This window comes from Phocoena phocoena, chromosome 6 (genome assembly GCF_963924675.1).
Source record: "Phocoena phocoena chromosome 6, mPhoPho1.1, whole genome shotgun sequence".
Taxonomy (NCBI): Eukaryota; Metazoa; Chordata; class Mammalia; order Artiodactyla; family Phocoenidae; genus Phocoena; species Phocoena phocoena.
In genome coordinates, this window is record NC_089224.1 from 58,922,177 (window position 1) to 58,946,301 (window position 24,125).

Sequence of the window (24,125 nt, forward strand, 5' to 3'; positions counted from 1 at the left end):
AGCTTGGACTTTGAGCAAGGAGAGAAAGGCTGAACAAGGGAAGGGGAATATTAAATCCCAAAGTCTGTGAGCAAAGGCATAGCATGGTCTCAGGTATGAAGGACTGTGTTTGGGAGGTTTGGGGCTTTTTCTTGCAGGTAACTGGGGAGCCATCCCCATTTGAGCAGCAAAGTCAAACCCATACATTTGCACCAGAAATATTAGATAATTTCCTATTTTAAGCACTGTGCTAGGCTAGTAAGGCATCAAAGGGGTGGATATAGGATGTCGGAAGGAAGACTAATGGCAACTGGTCATCATTTGGGCCTAAAAAAATCTGGACATTTTACCTTGAGAATTGGCATGATAGTGGTAACTTTGAAGGAATTTAAGAAAAGAAACTACCTTGTTTGGTGATCTGGTTGGAGGAAGGATAGGGAGTGTGATGCTGACATGGGATGTGATGAATTTCCAGAAAGAAATTGTTTCCAAATAGAAATATCTAATAATATCTGAATAGAAGTATGAATAAATCCTTTGGGAGAAGTCTATGAGTGTTTAAAAAAAATTTTCTAAGACAGGAACAGAGGATAAAAACTTTTCAAAACAACCAGCATTTGGGAAGGACTTTACCATTTCCAAAATGCTTTATGTATGTTAATTGGGCTTGAGTGTTAAGATAATATCCGATATGGGTGATGTTATCTCCATTGATGGCCAAGAGAAATTGGCAGGGAGAGGTTTAGTGACTTGTCCCAGTTCACAGGTAATAAATTAGAGAATTTAGGTTGACACCCAGAGCTTCTTAATACTTGGCATTGGTGAAGATACAGGGAAACCTGTGAATCACTGTGTTACTTAAGGGAATACAGAATGGTGTGAACTGTCTAGAGAAAAACATAGCATATGTACCGAAAGATTTGAAATTGATTATTGTACACCGTATGATTTGAAATTCCATATCTAGGGATTTATCCTAAGGAAATAATACAAAGATAAGAATGTTCACTGTTATGGTATTTCTAATATTTAAAAACCAAAAGTAATGTTCAACTTGAGGGGACTTGTTAAATAAGTTATGATAAATGATTTAATAACACATAACAATCAAATGCATATTTCTGAATAATATTTAAAGTTATTAGAAATTGTCCATGGAATAATGTTAACAGAAAAAAAAATCGAGATGCAACTTTATACAGAGTACCATCTTACTTTGAAGTATAAGTATGATTGTGATGTCAAAAAGAGACTGAAATTAATTAACCTGACTGTGGTGGTCATTTCACAAAGTATACATATATCAAAACATCATGTTGTACACTTTTAATATACACAGTTTTGTGAATTATACTTCAATAAAGCTAGAGAAAATAAAAAGAATATATATAGAAAAGTCACAAATTAACAAGAAAAGGGGCAAACAGCACAACAGAAAAATGAGCAGAAAAAGAAAAAGAAAAAAAGACTGAAAAGAAATGTACCTAAATGTTAACTATTGTTATCTTAGAGTTCTGGGATTATGGGTGATTTTATTTTCCAGTAGTTATCTCAATTTCCCAACTTTTTACAAAGAGCATGCATCACATAATCAGCAAAAAAAGGTTGTAAACATGTTCCTGACACACAGAAGATGGTTAATAAATGGTAGCCGATGTCTTTAAAATTTAGAACATATAATAAAAAGAAAGTAAAAATTATGGTTAATCTTGCCACCCAGAGAAAATCACTGTTTACATTTTGGTTCACGTTTTTACAAATTTACAAAAATAGGATTGTAGTATTTTACATTTTACTTTTTAAATTAATGTATCATGAGCATCTTCTATGTCAGAAAATATTTTTACATATCATTTCCACAATCCATAGTATTATATGCATATTGTCTAATTTAATCATTTTCCTTTTAATAGAGAGTTTGTTGCTCATTTTTCAACATTCTGTTCAGTGCTGTGATGAATTCTTTGGATGGGCTAGCTTATACATATGCATGCTTGTTTGCGTATGTGTGTGTATAAGTTTGTGTGTCTGTCCGTATGCCAAATAATGATTGTGAGTAAAATGAAAATTTCATGTTAGCCAGGCTATCTAAGCATATGTCTTTGTGGTGGCAGACTATGCTGTGTATGAAGATCTTATCTGATCTGAGGTCACAGTGGCCCCTTGCCTGTGCCTTTTGTGTGCCATTTCTGCTTAGATTCCCTTTCTACTTAGTCTACATTATGTATTGTGTGCTTTATTTATTCCAGTTCACCACCCGCTTAGAATTTGGCTAACTGATTTACAGTTGCTAAGCCAGGCTGTTCAAGGAATTAATTGAAGCAAAAACATACTCTGCTGTACAAACACACACACACAAACACAAACACAAACACACACACACACACACACACCTATACCAATGAAAGTTTCAGGGACATTATTTCAAAGTCTTGACATTGTACTGCTTGGTAAGGCAATCTCCCCCACTCTATTCCCCCTCAAAGGTAAGAAGACATTGATTTCCAAGCCTTCAGAAAAGAAAAAAGAAAAAAAAAGGTGGAAATATCCTGAACATGATTACCAGATCAGGAGAGAAAGGAAAAGGGGTTGAAAAAAATTTTTTTTCCTAATACTCTTCAGGCTTGGAAGAACGAAAACAATAGAGATATGAAACAGTGTTACTCTCATGTGGGAGCATAGACCCCAGTCTGACACACTTTGATAGTACAGTAATGGATTCTTGGTGAAAAGATAGCAGCTCTTTCCAAGTCCTCAGCCACACTCTCTCCTCTTATTTTATTTTCTTTAAAATATTTATCACTCTGAAATGATCTTATGTATTTTTTATCTCTTTTTCCCCACTACAATATATTTTCCTTGAGATCAGGGGCTGGTACCCATCTTGCTTATGATGTGCCACCAGAACTTATCAGTTTTTGGTAGATATTTTGGTAAATATTTGTAGGATGAGTGAATGAGTGAAGGGATGAAAAAGTGATGAAGTCACTAAGTGGGTTAACTCTCATACCTAAAGACACATTTTTGGCTAATAACTGGAGGATTTTAAGGTTAGAATTCATGTCTACGCTGCCTTCTAACCATTAGTATTCTTGAATTTTGATAGGTATGGAGTTTACTTCCATAGACTTTTTTTTTTGCGGTACGCGGGCCTCTCACTGTTGTGGCCTCTCCCGTTGTGGAGCACAGGCTCCGGACGCGCAGGCTCAACGGCCATGGCTCACGGGCCTAGCCGCTCCGCAGCATGTGGAATCTTCCCGGACCGGGGCACGAACCCGCGTCCCCTGCATTGGCAGGCGGACTCGCAACGACTGCGCCACCATGGAAGCCCCCATAGACTTTTAATAACTGGATAGTGACAATTCTTTTTTTTTGGCTGTGCCACGCGTCTTGTGGGATCCTAGTTCCCTGACCAGGGATTGAGCCCAGGCCCTTGGCAGTGAAAGTGCGGAATCCCAACCACTGGACCGCCAGGGAATTCCCGGCAATTCTTAAATAGACCTCTATTAATTTTTTAGGAGCGAATATAACTTCTGGTTAGTTTAAACAAAGCTCCTCTCCCCCAAAACCAAAAGTTTCAAGTATTAGATATTAGATTCTTGGATACTTTTCTATTGTGAACCATGGTTGCAGTGAGCTTTTTTTTTTATTCTGTTTATAATACCATGGGCAGTCTCAAGTGGATTTTAAGAGCCAACTTACAATACAGCATACTTATGATAAGATCATTAAAATAGAAATGTAAGATTAAGTAATTTAGAGGGATAGAAAAGTAAGTACTGATTATCCCCAAAGGGTAATATTGTTACTATGATTTAATGCCGAGTTTCCGTACAAAAGACAAAAGGGAAGCTTATTGTTGTATTATATGATTCTCGAGAGAGGCAAACTTAATTTTCAGATACTGAATTCTAAAATGAAGGTATTTCATGAGCTTTTTCTGAATAGTGGATTCACAGTTTGGACATAGTGTTTTGGGTCCCTTACAGGATCACCCAGTATACTCCGTACCAGCCAGAGGTATCTCAGGGGAGACTGGAGAGTTTACTCAATTACCAGACCATGGTGTGTGACATCACAGGCATGGACATGGCTAATGCATCCCTGCTGGATGAGGCCACCGCGGCTGCAGAGGCAATGCAGCTCTGCCACAGGTGAGAGGCCCAACATGAGATTCCCTCAGGGGGAGGGACATCTTCCAGTCTCACAACTGCTGTGCAGGCGGGGGTTTCCCTGCTCCGGTCAGTGCCCAGTGACTTTGTCCCTCTTTCTCTCTCTCTCTCTCTCTCTCTCTCTCTCTCTCTCTCTCTCTCTCTCTCTCTCGCTTTCTCTTCCCCGCCCCCTCTTTCTGTCTATCACACACACACACACATTTGTGTCTATGAGATATGTTGTATCAGTATCATTATACCAGTTAGTTGAGGTAACAAACAGATGTGAAATATAGTGCATTTAAAAAGCCACTGCTGTTTATTGTTTAACATTATGTAAGAAAGACATTTTGCTGTTCACATACATAATGTTAAGTTCAGGGATGTTACAGCAACTCCGAGATAGTATCGAGGACCACTGCACCTCTCTCTTTGCCATCGTTAGTGCGAGGCTTTTATCCTGTAGACTGAAGAAAAACATACAACCTAAAAGTTGCAAGTTAAGTTTTATTTGGGGATCTTACTAAGGATGAGAGCCCCGGAGACAGTCTCTCACACAGCTCTGAGGAACTGCTCCGAAGAGGTCAGGGAGGAGCCAGAACATGTTTTGCTGGGAAAAAACCATGCAGTCGAACATCAAAAGATTACTGCTAATCACAAAGAACAGACATCTCAGGTTAATGTTAGTGCTTTTCAATATATGGGAAGATGCAAGAGTTTGGGCTCATTGAAATTATTCCTTAGAAATGCATCTTAACTATCTTGGGCCAGTCTCCAAAGCAAATAATACTTCCTGTTTTTCTCCATCCTGAGTTCCTCTCAGGGTGCACCATCAGTGGGCAGCTGCAGTGGCTAATGGCTTGATCCTTGTAGAACTGGGATGGCAGGCAACATTTTTTGTTTACTGTAATGGCAGACAACAGTCCTGTCCACAGCCCTCCTGGTCACAAGATGACTGCTGGAGCTCTAGCCATGACGCCTGCATTCAGGAAAAAGTAAAGGGTACTTCTAGTGAAATAAGCTCTCTTTAAATAGTGTTTTGGAAGCCTCCACTCAACAATTTACTTATGCTTCATTGACCACCCCTACCTACAAGTGACCTGTGGAAATGCAGTTTTTTTCAGATGAGCACATTGCTGCCCCCTACATATTGGGGTTCTGTTACTATGGGTGACAGGGAGAATGGATATTGGGTAGGAACTAGCAATCTGCAATGTAATATGTAAATAAGCATCACCCTGTTTTATGAAGAATATTCTTCTCAGGTTGTATTTAATGTTTTATAGCTTTTCTTTTTCTATTTAACAATATTTTGTGAACATTTCCCCATTTCTTTAGTCAGCTTTCTAAACTGTGGCTTTTATTGGCTACATAGCAATATTCATTTGCATGGAAGTACCATAATTTATGTAACCTCACCTCTATTATACATTGTTTGTTCCCATTTTTCACTGTTATTAATGGTATTTTTGTGCATCTGTAGGATAGATCTTTGTCAGAAGTTCTGATTATTTCCTGAGGATGCATTTCTAGAAGTAGAATTGCTGGGTCATGGTTAACTTTGGTTAATATTTAGTTAATAATCATTCTTTAGCTCCTCACCTTCTTTTGTTCTTTGCCTCGAGAATACATTTGAGTTTACCTTCCCTGCAGGTAGAATTCTCATGTAGATGGTCATCTGGTAGGGAAATCTGCCCACATTGATGATGTGTCTGTCTGAGGTTTTGGGGGGCTGGCCCTAGTCAACTGACTGGGTTGACTGCAGTGGCTAATGGCTTGATCCTTGTGGAACTGGCGGGTAACATTCTTTGTTTACACTCTGAATGCCCATGTAAGTCTCTTTCTTGGCTTCCACAGACTTGAGGGGTGGTTAAATTGATTCTGGTACCAATTCCAGTCAGGGAGGGGGGTTCCTCTCACACCTGAAAACAAACGAACAAACATCTGCTGATGTCCAGCAACCCCCTCCAACTCAGGGTGCCATTCTCAAGTACAGGTTGTTACCTGTATTCAATCGACTGGAATTTTCATGACCCCCTCCTCAGAGCAAGCGCACAGAACTCAGAGAAACATTTTACTTAGTAAAACCAGTTTATTATCAAATGATATAACTCAGGAACAGCCAGGCAGAAGGGATGCATAGGGCTGGGTATGTTGAAAGGGTCAGAGCTTCCATGCTCCCTCAGAGATCCCCATTCTTCCCAAATCTCCTCATGTTCACCAGTCCAGAAGCTCTCCAAATCCTACCCTTTGGGTTTTCTATGGAGGCTTCACTACATAGACACGAGTGATTAAATCTTGGCCATTGGCAATTGATTCAGCCTCCAGCCCCTCTTCCTTCCCTGGAGCTCGGTGTAGAACTGAAAGTTCCAACCCTCTAATCACATGGTTGGCTCCTTTAGCAACCAGCCCTCATTCCTCTGTGGGATGCAAAAGTCACCTCATTAACATTACAAATGACACCTTGATCACTTTTCACACGTAGAAAATTCCAGTGGTTTTGGGAGCTGTGAGCCAGGAACTGTGGACAAAGACCAAATATATATGAGAAATATATCTTGGTCATCTGAATGATCAAATATTTATTTCCTATAAATCACAGTGTTGGCAGTTGTGAACCTCGAACTCACTGGGCAGATATGGAGACCTCTAAGTTCCAGGCCCTTCTGCTTCCCAAGCAGTCCCAGGGGTGGGTTCAGGCTCTTCTTCCTGTTATCTTAGGGACAGCAGGGGGTAGGGGGGGAAGAATGCCGTTCCTAGTCTAAGCTTTTCACTCCTTTTCACCTTCTCTCTTCCTCATCCACCTTCTCGCTGCTCTCCCATCCCCCACCTCCATCCCCTTTTTCTGAGTAAAAGCTTTCATCTCACGCGCAGGCTCAGCGGCCATGGCTCACGGGCCTAGCCACTCCACGGCATGTGGGATCTTCCCGGGCCGGGGCACGAACCCGTGTCACCCCTGTCCCCTGCATCGGCAGGCGGACTCTCAACCACTGCGCCACCAGGGAAGCCTAGAAGCTGAGACCTTTGTAGTTGATGGGTCAGGGGTTCTCTCCTGAACTTAATAGAGTCATTGGGCAACGCACACTCTGCAAGTGCTGGATTTGCTTCCTCTCTCTTAATTCTCATACCTTCCATCCTGCATTTAATTTTACCCTTGAGAAGCAACCTTGTGTTTCTTATCTTTAGGAAATGTTTTCTTCAATAGCAGTGTTTTTGTTTCCATCCGAGGTCATTTAGGCTTAGATAGCTCTTCTCTCCAGAGTTATTTAGATATAGACTTTGAAGAGCTTTGTGTATTGGACAGTTAATTTTGTATCTCCCAACTCTACCTACTCTATTGAATTTATGCTTATTATAAGAATAATACCTGTTCATAGTGGAAAATTTCAAATAGTAGAGAAGGATATAATGACAAGTAAAACCTTGCTGTTTCTCAGTCGCATTCCATTGAGAAACTTGCTGTTAACTGGTCGTGTGGATCTTTCTTTTTATACAATATACTTGTATCCTCCACTCATTTCTTTTTACCCAGATGCGCTTGTGATATACAAAATGTTATGCATCCCCATCAGTTTTGTTTCCTGAAACTATGGACTGTTAGAGAACTTCCTGAATTTGGGTCTTAGACCCAACGCAGTTCCTTCCAAAGCTGTGTGGCACCTGCACATATCACAACCTATCTGAGTTCTTCTCCGCTTCCTTTGAATGAGGACACTCGGTTTAGATAATCTCTAAATGCTCCTTTGGCAATAAACTTCTCAGATGATTTTATCTAGAAGACGTAGTTTTTTGTTCCTACTCGCACCTAATCACTACCCTTTTCTTTCTTTTTCCTCATAGTATATATATATATATATATTTAACATCTTTATTGGGGTATAATTGCTTTACAATGGTGTGTTAGTTTCTGCTTTATAACAAAGTGAATCAGTTATACATATACATGTTCGCATATCTCTTCCCTCTTGCGTCTCCCTCCCTCCCACCCTCCCTATCCCACCCCTCCAGGCGGTCACAAAGCACGGAGCTGATCTCCCTGTGCTGTGCTGCTGCTTCCCACTAGCTAGCTATTTTACGTTTGGTAGTGTATATATATATGTCCATGCCTCTCTCTCACTTTGTCACAGCTCACCCTTCCCCCTCCCCATATCCTCAAGTCCGTTTTCTAGTAGGTCTGTGTCTTTATTCCTGTCTTACCCCTAGGTTCTTCGTGACATTTTTTTTTCTTAAATTCCATATATATGTGTTAGCATACGGTATTTGTCTTTCTCTTTCTGACTTACTTCACTCTGTATGACAGACTCTAGGTCTATCTACCTCATTACAAATAGCTCGATTTCGTTTCTTTTTATGGCTGAGTAATATTCCATTGTAGATATGTGCCACATCTTCTTTACGTCATAGCATATTTTTAAAAATTTAAACCAGTTTAAGATTGATTTTGCTAAATGGGGTTAGAATGGGAATTGGATTTCAGTGAAATTCTAATCAGGAAATGTCACTATTAGTTATTAATGACTCATTATTTTTTATCCTATGCTCAGACTTTCCTTAAGTACCATCTTTGCTTTGCATTCTTAGACGATACTCTGATTTCTTTAATGTTCATGTTCGAATTGGGATTTTTCTTTTCAACAGACACAACAAGAGGAGGAAGTTTTTTGTTGACCCTCGTTGCCACTCACAGACAATAGCTGTCGTCCAGACTCGAGCCAAGTAATTAATTTTATTTGTATTTTGAACTCAGGGATAATATTATGCTCATCTCTGCTGTTTCTTCCTCTAATTTCCAAACTGACTGGAGTTGAACCTGTTTTAAGCTGGGGTTATTGAATTTTACTTTCCCTCCCATTTTCTTCCCATGACCTCACTGGTAAATAAGATGTGTCAGAATTCAGGAAAATATACACAGTGGATTTGGTCGCCTTTGCTTTATATTTTACAAAAAGAACACATTGTTTTGTGTTCTTTTTTTTAAAAAAAGAAAATTAATATTAAAATAGTTTCAACAGTGTTTTGAAAAGTTTGAAAAGCACAGGGTAAAAATGGAACTCTCACACAACTGTTATGATTTTGTGTATATTCCTGCAAACACGGCCCATAGGGAATCCACATAATACCTAGTTTAGTATGATGTAGCTGAAAGCAGATTATATTTTTTAAGTGCTGTAATCAGATAAAACAGACACGGCACAACTACCGCATGTGGGTGTGTTTATTTACTTTCTCGTTGTAAAAGCCTTTCCCCCAATCCCATACCACCATTCCTTCAGAAGTGGTTTTCTGACATATGATAGGAATTAGATAGTTTCAGGAACCTAAGGAAGTTCTTCTTCCTTGTCTTACTGAGGTTTTCCACTCACCTAAGACCTATCCAAGATCAAAGTGGCAATGGCTGTGTAGTTGCAGGTAGTGGTTGTTTAGCCCTAGGAAGGCATGTTTCTGCTCTTGTCTCAGGCACAGGTTCTGACAGGAAAGCGGGAGGGGAGGTGCTAACAGTGGCTGCAGGTGAGTTGGTGTGAAGCACAGTTACCACTGAAGGGCTGGGTGTGGGATGGGGGTGTGTGCATGTTGGGATAGGGTAGGGGGTGGGGGCACTGAGGAAGGACACAGAATACGCATGCTCTAACGTAGAAAAGAAACTGTAGATGATTTGACTTTCCCTGTAAACCAAAAGCATGGTGGTTCTTTGTCTTCTGTCTTTTCAGGTATGCTGGAGTCCTCATTGAGCTGAAGTTACCCCATGAAATGGACTTCAGTGGAAAAGATGTCAGTGGAGCGCTGTTCCAGTACCCAGACACCGAGGGGAAGGTGGAAGACTTCACGGAGCTCGTGGAGAGAGCCCATCAGGCTGGGGTAGGGAAACCTCTCCTGTGTTGGGTCCATGGAGGTGTGTCTCAATTTTGAATTATTATTGTTACTCTTTTTAGCATGATTTTTTAAAAAATTCGTTTAGTTTCTTTTTGGCTGCATTGGGGCTTCGTTGCTGCACGCGGGCTTTCTCTAGTTGCGGTGAGCGGGAGCTACTCTTTGTTGCGGTTAAAGGGCTTCTCATTGCGGTGGCTTATCTTGTGCGGAGCACAGGCTCTAGGCACGCGGGTTTCAGTAGCTGTGGCTCGCCGGCTCTAGAGCACAGGCTCAGTAGTTGTGGTACACAGGCTTAGCTGCTCTGTGGCATAAGGGATCTTCCTGGACCAGGGCTGAACCCATGTCCCCTGCATTGGCAGGCGGATTCTTAACCACTGCACCACCAGGGAAGCCCTATTATTGTTACTCTTTTTGGTGTGTTTTAATTTCCACACCTTTATCATTTGGTAAGGTAAAACTGCCTCCTTCCAACCGCCTTTTTTCAAGTTTGTTTTCTTCACTGGTTCCTGGCACATAGTAGGCACTCAGTAAATATTTTAAATGAATGAATGAGTAAATAAATTTCACAGGATACGAACCAACTCTGCCAGTCTGCCTATAATGGAGATAATTTGCTATCCTTCCACTGGTCTCAGGGAAGGTCACAACCTTGTCCATTTTCTCTTGTTTCCTTTTTAGAGCTTGGCCTGCTGTGCTACTGACCTTCTAGCTCTGTGTATCCTGAGGCCTCCCGGAGAATTTGGGGTGGACGTTGCCCTGGGCAGCTCACAGAGATTTGGGGTGCCTCTGGGCTATGGCGGACCACATGCAGCCTTTTTTGCTGTCAGAGAAAGTTTGGTGAGGATGATGCCTGGAAGAATGGTGGGTGTAACAAGGTAAAGCAGCTCATGTTTCTTCCCTTTTATTGTGGTTATGGTTTCCCCTGCTCCTTCTCTTGATCACAAAAGTTGTTGATTTCTCTTTGAATTTAACTGGGCCATTTTGGGTCGATTAAGGAAATGTAAACATAGAGTCAGAAGAGAGAATGTATTTGGGGTATGAATGTTTGGGGTATCAATGCCCTACCTACTCCCCAACCCCATCCCAACACACACACACACGCGCACACACACACACACACACACACACACACACCCCATTATCCCATACCTGGCCCTTCTCAAATGCCATGTACCTCTTCTCGAATGCCATGAATTTGTGCATATTTGGAAAAGTATGTTTACAATTTATAGCATATTTGTATTGAAGTCATAGAAATGAATTTTAGATTGATGAAAGTCTTGAGAGACTGAATATTTTAAGTGTGTTTTATATCTAACTAGTTTCTTTCTCAAAAGTATTAACATGCCACATGGCTATGTAAAGGCAGGTGCAATAAGAGATTACCATGCACACATTGGGTGTGACCTACATTATTTCCTAGAGGCCTGCCCTTTGGCCATTTGAGTAATTTCCAAATGTACTTCCTTGAGTGCTTCTCATTGATGAAAATCCTTGGGTTGAGAATTGAGATGAATTCCATGATTATTACTGTGGAACTTTAGCATATTGTTTTTGACCTTTCATAAAGCTGGGCTATTAATGTAAGTGAAGAGTCTGGATTAGTGAATGATGTGCTAGTGATGAGAAGTTCTGAAATACTTACACTTTGTCACATGATGGCAAAAGGCACTTTGCTTTTTAATGTAAAAAATAATAGTTTCTTTAAGTATTCTTACATTACATTTTCTTTCAATGATGTCTCTTCACCAGATGAGATGTGACAGAGGGTTTTCTAATTTAAAAGAGTTTCATATATCAGTTATCATCTTCTGATTTTTGTATTGAACTTCTTACCTTTCTGGAAAGTGGACCTGAGAGTTTGATGAAATAAAGGCTATGACTGCTGAATCTTTGTGGTTATCTAGATTTTTAATTGTATTAAGAAAGGAGAAATTTTATTAGAGACAAGTGTTAGGTTGTTAACATCCTTTATTTATAGCCATATAGTTGCTTTAGATTTCTAGTATAGAAATTCTGTTTCCTTTGTCGGGTATTTCCCTTTTCTCTGAGTCTGCCAAGAAGCTCAGAGTGAAGTTTAATCCTCAATCACCATCATTTTATTAGGCTGGGTGATTCCTGGAAAATTTTCTTTTAAAGTTCCCAGCTTATTGTATATATCTCAGTGCCTCAAATCCTCAAAGTACAAACTGAAAATTAACAGTCCCCTTTAGAAGAAGATGGTTTGGAAATTGTTTCTTTATGGCCTTGCACCTAAGTAACTTTGCTGAATTCACTTAAAGGTGGGAAGGAAGGAAGCAGTTCTGTTTATGGCAACTCCTGGTGCTATAATGATCTGTACTAACCGGATGTTTTATTCTTGGTACAGAGATGCCAGTGGAAAAGAAGTGTATCGTCTTGCTCTTCAAACCAGGGAGCAACACATCCGGAGAGACAAGGCTACCAGCAACATCTGTACAGCTCAGGTAGATCACATACCTGACCTGCTCACTGAATGTCTTACAGTCTACAGCAATGAGCTACTTGTTCATTTACTGAGTTGTTGCTTCATTCATCCACTGAGCAGTGTGCACACCAAAAATGTGAAGATCTTGTTGGTAGAGAAGCCTTGTGGTCTTGTCAGAACGCCAATACAATGTATTTCACTGTGGTTCCATGTATGCACACCCTTCACCTGTTAGGGTCTCTGGCATTCTTGGCCACAGGGCAGGTCCATTATGGGCGGTGACTCGGGCACCTCCTCTTAGAGCTGAGATGGAGGCCCTCCAGGTTATTGTGAGGAAGGCAAGGTGAAGGTGCTTGAGGTGACTGTACTGAGGGGATAGTCCAGATTGGCCAGCCGGTGGTGGCCATGGGGTACTCTTACTGGGAACTCATAGAGACATTTCTGAAATGTATGGGATAAAAGAGGAGGAGTTACCTGAATGTTGCCCAATGTCTCAGGTTAGAGGGAGCAGTGTTTTCTGACATCCAGCCAGTTCCTAGGATCAGGTGGAGGACCACTCCTGAGCATATAATCCATTCTCGGTTCTCTTCCATTCGGGGTCAGGGAAAGGGAGAGATCTCACAGGTACCCCAGTAGGGAGTGCAGTGTTCTTCCTCTCAGAGCATTGGCTCACAGCACCACCGCCAGCTTTTAGAAAGCCTCTCCAGGGAGGGAGTAGATGATAAGGTCTGCTTATAGTTTGCCCCATATCCATTGGTGGTTGAAATAGTTTCCTCAGTTGTTTTTCCTGTATTATTTTTTTTGTCTCAGGGAGGTGGCTGCTTTTCAGGGAAGAGCTCCTCTAGTATTGCAGGAAGGAGCCAGTTGTCACAAGCTTGTCCTCTGTTGACAGCAAATTGATCTTTATGTGATGCCTTTACTTTCTGTAGTTTATCCTTCATTTGTTGAATTCTCTGCTTACATATCTTCCCTTCCTCTGCTGCTTTCTGCTCATGTTCTTCCAGAACGTGTCTTTCTGATCATAAGTGCACTAAGGGCTTTCTGCTTCAAGGTTTGAATTAATTTTCCAGGTTAACTTGGGCATTCTACAATGAGCAAAAGTTACATTCCTACTTCTTTTTTCCTTCCAGTTCATGGATAGCTGATATTTCATTATTTAACTTGGATCATAAGAGGTCTCTGTTTTTCAGCAATGAGTAACATGATGTTTGCCCTAGAGATAGTCATACCCTGTCTTCTCTGATTTTCATTTTCTTATTCTGGAGATTTTCTAACTCTCCATTGTCTATTTCATCTCACGTGTTTCTTCTCATAACTGGTTGCACGAAACAATTGCTTGTGACGCCAGTGTCATTTTCTTTGTAGGCCTATAATTATTCTCTTTTGTTCAGAGATGACTGATATTTTTTAAGCTGTTCCTTGAGCACTCTATGTCATTACTCCAGCCTTCTTCTTGTAGCACCTCTTCCATGTTCTTCTCAAGGCTGCCCCATTCCTCTTGAGTGTTGTACGGTCCACACTGGACTTCTCTTAATTTTGCATCACTGATGGTGCAGAACTGTTTTTTTTTTTTTTTTTTTTTTGCGTTATGCAGGCCTCTCACTGTCGTGGCCTCTCCCGTTGCAGAGCACAGGCTCCGGATGCGCAGGCTCAGCGGCCATGGCTCATGGGCCCAGCTGCTCCGCGGCATGTGGGATCCTCCTGGACCCGGGCACGAACCCGCGTCCCCTGCATCGGCAGGCAGACTCTCAACCACTGCGCCACCAGGGAAGCCCCGAGAACTTTTTTTTTTTGAATCTCTGAAAACGCATTACTGAATTCTTTAAAAAAAAAATCTTTCTGTAAACTTGTGACATTTCTACAGGTGTCTGAATTTGCATCATATCTTCTTCTTTATATTCTCTTATTTCTCAACTTCCACCACGGGCTTTCATTAGCTTTTTCTGAAGTCCAGGGGTATTGATGTATAATTTACATTTCATTAGCGCTCTCATTGAGATTTAACTTTCCATATAATTCACGCATTTAAAGTACACCGTTCAATGGTTGATAGTATTTTCACAAAGTTGTGTAACCATCACCAGCATTTCATTTCTGGATATTTTTATCACTCCTAAAAGAAACTTGTTCCCACTAAGCAGTCACTTCCTATCCTTCTCGCCTCCCTTCAGCCCCTGGTGACCACTTATCTCCTTTCTGTCTCTATGGATTTGCCTATTCTGGATATTTCATATAAATGAGATCATACAATATGTGGCCTTTTGTGCCTGGTTTCTTTCATTTGAGATAATGTTCTCAAGGTTCATCCACGTTGTAGAATTGGGAAGGAAAAAAAATTTTTTTCGTCTAACCTTCTAGGTTCTTCTAGCTGGTCTAAGAATTAAATTGATATGAGACAGATTAACAGGAGAAAATAACATTTTATACATACATACAGGATCCCCACATACATGAGAGGTTAAAGGACAGAATAGTAAATAATGTTATACATGTCATCCTGGACTAAGGAATGGAATAGGGGCCAGGTGCTTCCAAGCATGGGAGGGCCATTCACTGGATGATAAGGAGAAGAACAATGTTTGGTAATTAGTTGTTTGCTCTGCCGTATAGATGGGGCCACTTAGATAAAATTTATCTTTGGTAATAACTCCTTTTCTGGGAAAAATCCTCAATTTAAATTCTTCTGGGCAGTTAAGGGAGGAGCAGTAGTTTCTCTTGAGCCCAGAAGGTCTCCATTGCCTGAACTCAAAATAATCCACATGCTAAAGTGGCAGATCTTAGGGAGGGCTGTTTGGAATCCCTACAGTATCAGGAATCAATACTTCATTCTTTTTTATGGCTGAAGAATATCCCATTGTATGGATACATCATATTTTGTTAATCCATTCATCAACTGATGGGCATTTAGGTTGCTTCCACTTTGGGGTACTTTGAATAAGGCTGCTACGCACATTTGTGTATAAGTTTTTGTGGGGACATATATTTTCAGTTCTCTTGGGTATATTCCTAGAAATGGAATTTCTGGGTCATTGGTAACTCTATGTTGAACTATTTGAGGAACTTCCAGACTCTTTTCTGAAGTGGCTGCACCATTTTACATTCCCTCCACCAATATATGAGGGCTGTAATTTCTCCACATTTTCACCTGTACTTGTTACTGTTCCTCCTTTTGGTTATAGCTGTCCTAGTGGGTGTGAAGTGATATCTCACTGTGGGATTGATTTGCAATTACCTAATAACTAATGATTTTGAGCATCCTTTCATGATTCACTTTTTTTTAAAAAAAATATATTTATTTTATTTATTTATTTTTGGCTGTGTTGGGTCTTCATTGCTGCACGCGGGCTTTCTCTAGTTGCGGTGAGCAGGGGCTACTCTTTGTTGCGGCACACGGGCTTTTCATTGTGGTGGCTTCTCTTGTTGCGGAGCACGGGCTCTAGGTGTGTGGGCTTCAGTAGTTGTGGCACGTGGGCTCAGTAGTTGTGGCTTGCGGGCTCTAGAGCGTGGGCTTAGTAGTTGTGGTGCACGGGCTTGTGGGATCTTCCTGGACCAGGGCTCAAACTCATGCCCCCTGAATTGGCAGCCGGATTCTTAGACACTGCGCCACCAGGGAAGTCCCCATGATTCACTTTTGATTACTTTAAGTATCCTAATTATGTTGTTTGTCAGATTATCAAAGAAATTTGAATCTTCTTGGTCTCTCTGTTTCTCTGAACTTCCTTTGATATTCTAATGCCTTACCAAGATTTCTAAAAGTGACTTCGTACTTTTCATTAATTTGTTGGTCAGTTGGTTGATACAGTCTCCTGTTTGTAGAAAGAATGATCTCTAGTTTAAAAAGTGACATGAACCAACCTCCACAAGGCTTCTGTGATGGGAGGCTTCCAGAGCATTCTGTGAACATCAGGCCTGAGTTTTTATTCCCAGGTAGCATAGCCATGAGCCATGATACACTATATTATGGATGTTTTACTTCAGACATGCCCTCTCCATAGCTATAATGTGTTGTGGTTCTTCCGTATTTATTTCTAATTGTTATACAGAGTCCACAAGAGTGTCTGTACCCTCTCTGGCACTTGGTCCAAGAAAGTCTACTGCAGTGTTCTCTGATGTCTTCTTTTCCTTATTTTCTTTATTGACTCTGATTTCACTTTCTGGCATTTTTGCAGTGATCCCAGAGAGATTCCTTCTAACAGCCTCACAGAGGAAATGTGTACCTAACAAAATCGATCTGATATTGAACATCATCCAACTTTAAAGCACTGTGTTTCTCATCTGAGTAGTGTTTCTGTTCTGTAATGTGCCCCTTCCCACCTTGGGATGATGGAACATGAAGGTGGACCTTGAACTGCTGACCTAGTACATTAGGACAAAAGTCACTTTAGTGGGACTGGAAACTCATAGAAACCATGGTGCTGGACCAATGAGATGGGAGGGGCTGTGGGAGAATTGAATGGACTAAGCAGGTGAGGAGTCTGAGATTAGAGTTTGGGTCAGTTACCTAGGGTGATATTGCATGGTTAGAAGGCTGCTGGTTGGTAGGATCTAGGGTGGAAAAGCAGGTGAGGGATAGGGCGAGAGAGAGGAGAGACAGGAGGTGGCCTTCCATGATTTTACCCCACATTGGCCCTCATTTTGGTTTCTGACCCTTGCCATCCTGTTTTTATCCTCCTCCCTGACCCAAGATGCCATGACAGTGGTCCCTTCCTTGCTCCCTATGCTGGATTCCATCCCTGAGTCTCTGAGAGATTCTAGTGCCATTCTTTCCTATTCTCTGTCACACTAGGATACACACTTCCCTGTAAATATTTTTGTGAAACTTCAATCAACGGTCAGGAGAGATATCTTTACCTGAGAAAGTGACCTTACTGTCAGCAGGGAATAAGCCAGTAGGTTTTGGTTTTCCCTTCCTAATATATCTCCTGCCAACTCATTTTGGTTTTATTCCCCTGCATCCTGCATTTTCATCTTTGGTGGTCCTTTGCATAGATTCACCATTCACCTCTTGGTTGGCTGAAATTCAGTTTCTAGTGTTTTATTTAAGGCTTCAGGAGAATTATACTCCCTGACTTCTTGTGTGTTTGAAAATTTTTCTTGCTTTTATCCTTGAAGAACTGTATTATTGAGCATAAAATTCTTAGATCTCACTGTTTTCCCCTGAGGTCTTCGTTGTTCCACTATCTTCCAACATTAAGTATTGCATCTCCATGTCTGATGACAGCCTGATCTTCCCCTTTATGGGATGATTATGTTGCATGGATGGAGCGCCTTACTAATGGTCACATTCAAAGGTTTAGTATAGTGACGCTAGGGTGTCTTGGATGCTGTATTTACCCCTCAGATGGTTGGGCAGGTTATAAATGGTCTCCAGCTATCATAGAGAAGGCAGGGAGTCTGATCATTTTGCTTTGTACCTGCTTTTAGTTTTGGCATCTCAAGTCAGAACAACAGCCCCTCCCACTGATCATCTTCCTGATATCACATTGTTGAACATGATTCTTTAAAAGCTCTTTGTCATTTTAGGCTCTCTTGGCGAATATGGCTGCAATGTTTGCAATCTACCATGGGTCCCATGGGCTGGAACATATTGCTAGGAGGGTACATAATGCCACTTTGATTTTGTCTGAAGGTGAGTCAGTTTTCTGTTTTAAAACTTTTGGTTATAACAAGACCGATACATGTGAGTAAATAAAATTGAAAACTCACTGCATATCTAATACTACCTGCAAAATTAAAAGTCAAATAAAACCTAGGAATAATACTTTCAACATCTATGACAGACTGAGTGTTAATATATTTAATATAGTGAGCTTCTCCTCAGTCCCCCCACCCCATACACAAGAAGAATGAACACCCTGAGAGAAAACTGGACAAAGGACATTAAATGTAATTTTAAAAGAAAGTATACAGATGAATATATATAATTTCAACCTCACTATTAATCAAAGAAATGTAAATTGAAAGAAAAAAATAGTGTTTCTCTCATTACATTGGCAGAGATTAAAAAGAATGCTGATATTGGTATGACTTTTATGAGGGCACTTAATCTGTGTCAGAAGCTTTTAAAATGCGCCTACAATTTGATACAGAAATTCTAGGAATGTATCTAAAGGAAATAATCAGTTAACGATGTAAAGGGTGTGCATTGAAACATTATTTACAATAGCACAATCTTGGAAACAGCCTAAACGTCCAATAATAAGTAATTAGTTAAATTATGGTACATAATTTAAGTTTGAATATTATATAGCTATTAAAATAATGATAGGGGTTTTGATCTGTAGAAAAGCAAAATCTTCATGATACATTAAATTTTTTAAAAAAGGGTAAAGAAGTATATGTACATGATATATTACACACACACACACACACACACACACACACACACCCACCCACACACCCTTCTAGAGGAATCTATACCAAGGAGTAACCACTAGTTATTTCTGGATGGTGATTATGGTGATTTTTTTCTCCATTTTTATATGTATTTCACAACTTTCTGTAGCATAATAATAAACATTTACCTTTTTTAAAAAAAATAAATTTATTTATTTTTGGCTGTGTTGGATCTTTGTTGCTGCACGCGGGCTTTCTCTAGTTGCGGCGAGCAGGGGCTACTCTTTGCTGTGATGCACAGGCTTCTCATTGCGGTTGCTTTTCTTGTTGTGGAGCACGGGCTCTAGGTGCATGGGCTTCAGCAGTTGTGGCTCACAGGCTCTAGAGCGCAGGCTCAGTAGTTGTGGTGCAGGGGCTTAGTTGCCCCGTGGCATGTGGGATCATCCCAGACCAGGGCTTGAACCTGTATCTCCTGCATTGGAAGGTGGATTCTTAACCACTGTGCCACCAGGGAAGTCCTACTTTTTTTAAAAAAAAGCACCGACCAAAACACTGGGTACAAACAGACCATAGTAGGATTTACCTCTTTACTTCTGTGAAGCGTCAGTGGCAGAGGGTCTGGTTTCTACATAGAGACCGGTGGCTATCCTATCTTGTCTAGGTCTCAAGAGAGCAGGACACCAACTCCAGCATGACTTGTTCTTTGACACTTTGAAGATTCAGTGTGGCTGCTCAGTGAAGGAGGTCTTGGGCAGGGCTGCTCAGCGGCAAATAAATATTCGGCTGTTTGAGGATCACACAGTAAGTCAGACTTTCAGTTTGTTTGTTGTACAAATTCTATAAATTTTTATGACTTTTCTCATTAAAATTTCTCTTTATTTAAAAAAAAATCAGTATTGGACCTTTGGGCACAACTTCTTTGTAAACAATTTTCATTTCCAGTTTGGAACATTGTGGCCTTTTAAATGATAATCCATTGTCAGCTTTCCTTAAGATGTTGTGTTTTCATATATGGGACTCTTAGGCACATAGTTTGCTCATAATACTCCTTCGTTCACAATATGACTGTTCAAGGTAAAGGCTACGATAAGTGATATGATAAGGTAAGTTAAGGGAAGAAAAAAGTGAGCATATCTAGTACCAAAAGGAATGCCCTGCAGCCATCTGGACTCTTTTAGAGTCCAGAAGTGGCTGTAAAACTCTAAATCTTTTGACGTTTGGGACTGGTCTAGCCTACTTTGCCCAAGGGCCAACTTGGACATAATGATAGCCTGTTATTTTAGAACAACTGAAAGTTTTGTCCAGCACTTTCTCCCCTTTGACCTCTCTTGGAGTTTCTGCACTGATCTTGGCGTTTCGAGCTGATGTTTCCCCTTTCATTTTCGTTTCTATAGCTTGGTATTTCTCTTGATGAAACAGTCAATGAAAAAGATCTGGATGACTTGTTGTGGATCTTCGGCTGTGAGTCATCTGCAGTAAGTAAATCAAAATTCACATTCCTCATTATGACTATTTGAGGAGGTGTCACAGATGGCTTTGCTTCTTATGGGCCTGAGTGTGAGGGGGAGGGGGCGCAGGAATGACATTAGGTGGCCTGCGTTAAAATTATGCCACCGATTGTCCCTTGCTACTGTGACTGCTGATAGTTAGAGGTCACTGCCGTGGGCCCTAGCCAGGACTGAGCTGCAAGGCTAGTTGGAAGGATTGTTAATGGTGTTTAACTGAAACTATTCCTAATACAAAGATTCATGGCATTGGCATCTTGGTTATGTTGATTCTGGGAAAACTGACCTAATATGTGCCAGGTCTTATGCTGTGCCCTGAGGCTAGTGGTAAATCAGACATACTTCCCGCCCTTTTGGAGCTTATAGTCTAATGAGGATCCAAACAGGCACAAGTCTGCAGTCCAGATGATGTCCTATGATGGGCACTGTCCAAAGATGCTCTCTGAGCACAGAGTGGAGGGGGCTTCTCACCAACACTTGGAAGAAACTGTCCTAAGCTGAGACCTGAGAGATGAGTAGGAGCTATCCAGACACAGTTGAGAAGGAAGATGGGGCCAGAGGTGTTCCAGACACTGGGAAAAGCAGCCACAAAGGCTAGGAGGAGAGAGGTTATATGAGAACTAGAAACAGTTCAGTGAGACTGAGTTGGTTTCTAAAATGATGAAATAGCAGGGACATGTGAGCAGGAGAGTCTGTGGGATGGAAGAGAGACATCAGCTACCTAGACCTGTGGCAAGGTGTTCATCACAGCACTCTACAAGGCCTGGAGCTTAGGAGCCACTTAACAAATATCTGTTAAATGAATCAATGAAAGGAGACAGAAATAGGTTCTGGAGTGTTGATCAGTGCTGTCCTGGTTGTCTGAGTCCTCTTTGAGAGATGACTTCAGTATCTTCAGATAACAAATGTAAATCGTCAAAAAAGTATTATACTGTTCTCTTTTAATCTTTAATTAATTAATACTTAATTAATAAATAAGACTGAATAATATCTTCCCTCTAGAACTCTGCAGTAAATTTAATCACAGATATTTGTTCCATGCATTTGAAGAATATTTACAGAGCAACCACTGAGGGCTCTCATACTACCGGCCTGGAGCAGAATGAGGAGCAAGCCATGTATTTCATTATATATTCTGGATATTAAATGCTTATCAGATATATGATTTGCAAATATTTCCCCCCATTCTGTGGGTTATCTGTTAATTCTCTTGATAGTGTCCCTTTTTTTAATTAAAAAAATTTTTTGATAGTGTTCCTTAATGCACAAAAGTGCACTGTATTTTTTCTTGTGTTGCTCATGCTTTTGGTGTCATATTTAAGACACCATTGCCAAATCCAAGGTCATGCAGATTTGCCCCTATACTTTCTTCTAAGAGTTTTAGCTTGTAAATTTAGGTCCTTAATCCATTTTTTAAAAAAAAATAAATTTATTTATTTATTTTTGGCTGCGTTGGGTCTTCATTGCTGCACGCGGGCTTTCTCTAGTTGCAGCGAGCAGGGGCTACTCTACGTTGCAGCGCGCGGGCTTCTCATTGTGGTGGCTTCTCTTGTTGTGGAGCAGAGGCTCTAGGTGTGAGGGCTTCCATAGTTGTGGCACATGGGCTCAGTAGTTGTGGCACACGGGCTTAGTTGCTCCATGGCATGTGGGATCTTCCCGGACCAGGGCTCGAACCCGTGTCCCCTGCATTGGCAGGCGGATTCTTAACCACTGCGCCACCAAGGAAGTCCCCTTAATCCATTTTGAATTAGTTTTTGTATATTCTATAAGATAAGGATCCAACTTCATTCTTCTGCATGTGTATATCAAGTTTTCTCAGCACCATTGTTGAAGAGACTGTCCTTTCTCCCACTGAATGGTCTTGGCACTTGTATTTTATTAGAATTGTTCTCCAAGATCAAAGAGCAATGTCAAGTGAGAATCTTTACTTGAGTGTTATCATGGTCATCACTTTTTACATAGCCCTTTAAAATAGTTTACTGGAACTTGCTTCATTATTCAAGGAACATGCAGGGGATGTCAACTGTTTTTTCTTTGGCAGTAAAAATTGTTCACTTTTCTTTGCTCACTGTGGCTAAGTTCCACAGAACTTAAAAACAATGTTTTGGAGAATTGCCACAATGCGTGACCCCTGACATCTGTCACTGCACTGTGCCAGATATCCCTGGGGTGGGTGGTCAAGGAGGTGGGAGGTTGGATGGTAGGGAATTTCTGGTGCTCTGTCAGAATACACGCTGAATGGAAAGCCTTCTTCACATGTGGTTCCAGGCATGCTTCCTGCCCTTCAGTTTCTGTGGTCTCTCCATGCAGGAGCTGGTTGCTGAAAGCATGGGTGAGGAACAGAGAGGTATTCTAGGGACTGCCTTCAAGAGAACTAGTCCATTCCTCACACATCAGGTGTTCAACAGGTTTGTGTAGTTTGTGTGACTTCTGCATTGTGTGCTGTAGCTTGGGAGCATGGTAGAGAGTGGCTTCTACTATGGCATTCTGACTATGACATGGCCTGGTTTATTGTGGCTCAGCCTGACCCACTACTAAATCCCAATTCTAACCCGAGCGAAGCACACCTTATTTCCTGGTGGCTGTGCTCCCTTGACACTATAACCCCTAATTCTACTCTCAAGAAGATGGGAGTTTCGATGCATAGTCGTCAGGCTGAAGATCATACCCAGGAACTCAACATCCTCTTCTTTCCAACTCTTCCTCTCAGGCCCACAGGCGGCTTCTTGTCCTAGTGCATCCTCTGAGCTTCATGGGGGGTACACGCCCTTCCCTCTGATGCTTTGTTGGCATGTTGTCCATGGCCTAATTTGATCTGTATGTTGAAGGTAGATCTCAGTGTGTCTTACCTCTTAGAAGGATGTGTATGGGCTCTTACCTAACTATATTGGCCTAAACCATGTGTTTTATGTTCACAGCTATCACTCAGAAACAAATATTGTCCGATATATGAAGAGATTGGAAAACAAAGACATTTCCCTTGTTCATAGCATGATTCCGCTGGTAATTATGGCCTTTGTTTCCACTTCCCACCCCACCCTGAACCCACCTCTTTGGGTCACATCTAATAGGCTGCAAGAGGGATGAATGGGTGACCATTCGGGGAGATGGGAGGGCCGATCAGATAGACCATAGGATGTCACTAACGTAATACGCTTTGGCTGTGCTTCTTCAAGGGGTCCTGTACCATGAAGCTCAACAGTTCATCTGAACTCACAGTAAGTAGGTCACTTCTGTTAAAAGGGAACTTAGCAGAGGCAGTGTCTTGGCTTACACATAAGCAGATAACTAGAGAAAGCTGCTCCTGGGACCGTGATTTAACAACTGCTTTAGTAATCCTTTACCTTGCTCTTCAACAACCTTGGCAGAAACCCTAACTTTATCACAACCTGATCGTTTAAATTTATGGGTGAAATTATTTTTAAATATTAAAATCATTAAACATATGTCTTCCTACCTTCCCCAACTCCCCCCACCACCCTTTTAAACCTGCCACGTTGAAAGCTTTTATCAGTTTGTAGTTGTTAAGCTCAGATAGAATTAAGAACCGTAAGCCCTCTTTCTAGAAATCCTTTCTCAGTGCCAGAAAGGTAGAGGTTTGAGGTTTTAATTTGTTTCTTGTATCAACAGAAGATTTGTATCCCCTGCTATGGTGTTTGGTAAGTATCTCTACTAGGCTAGGATGTTTCTTTTTTTTCCATAGGATTAGTCTGATATGACAAATCACGTCAGGCAAAGAAAATCATTTTATATCCTCATAGGAGGATTTTCCCCGTTTGCTTTTATGTTGGTGTTTTGTTCTGCTTCATGAAAAAAGAATGATATATGTGCTATGTAAGA

The 24,125-nt window shown here is 41.0% G+C and overlaps 1 protein-coding gene across 1 annotated transcript in view; it reads left to right on the plus strand.

Moving 5' to 3' along the window:
- The window catches only part of GLDC (glycine decarboxylase), a 99,683-nt gene that overhangs the window by 23,795 nt on the left and 51,763 nt on the right, over positions 1-24,125 (plus strand). The window contains exons 4-14 of the mRNA XM_065878897.1: positions 3,969-4,133; positions 8,769-8,846; positions 9,839-9,986; positions 10,677-10,873; positions 12,367-12,463; positions 17,968-18,073; positions 19,442-19,581; positions 20,175-20,255; positions 22,596-22,693; positions 23,204-23,288; positions 23,462-23,503. Coding sequence (XP_065734969.1) covers positions 3,969-4,133; positions 8,769-8,846; positions 9,839-9,986; positions 10,677-10,873; positions 12,367-12,463; positions 17,968-18,073; positions 19,442-19,581; positions 20,175-20,255; positions 22,596-22,693; positions 23,204-23,288; positions 23,462-23,503 — 1,237 coding nt within the window. The remainder of the gene's footprint in view (positions 1-3,968; positions 4,134-8,768; positions 8,847-9,838; positions 9,987-10,676; positions 10,874-12,366; positions 12,464-17,967; positions 18,074-19,441; positions 19,582-20,174; positions 20,256-22,595; positions 22,694-23,203; positions 23,289-23,461; positions 23,504-24,125) is intronic.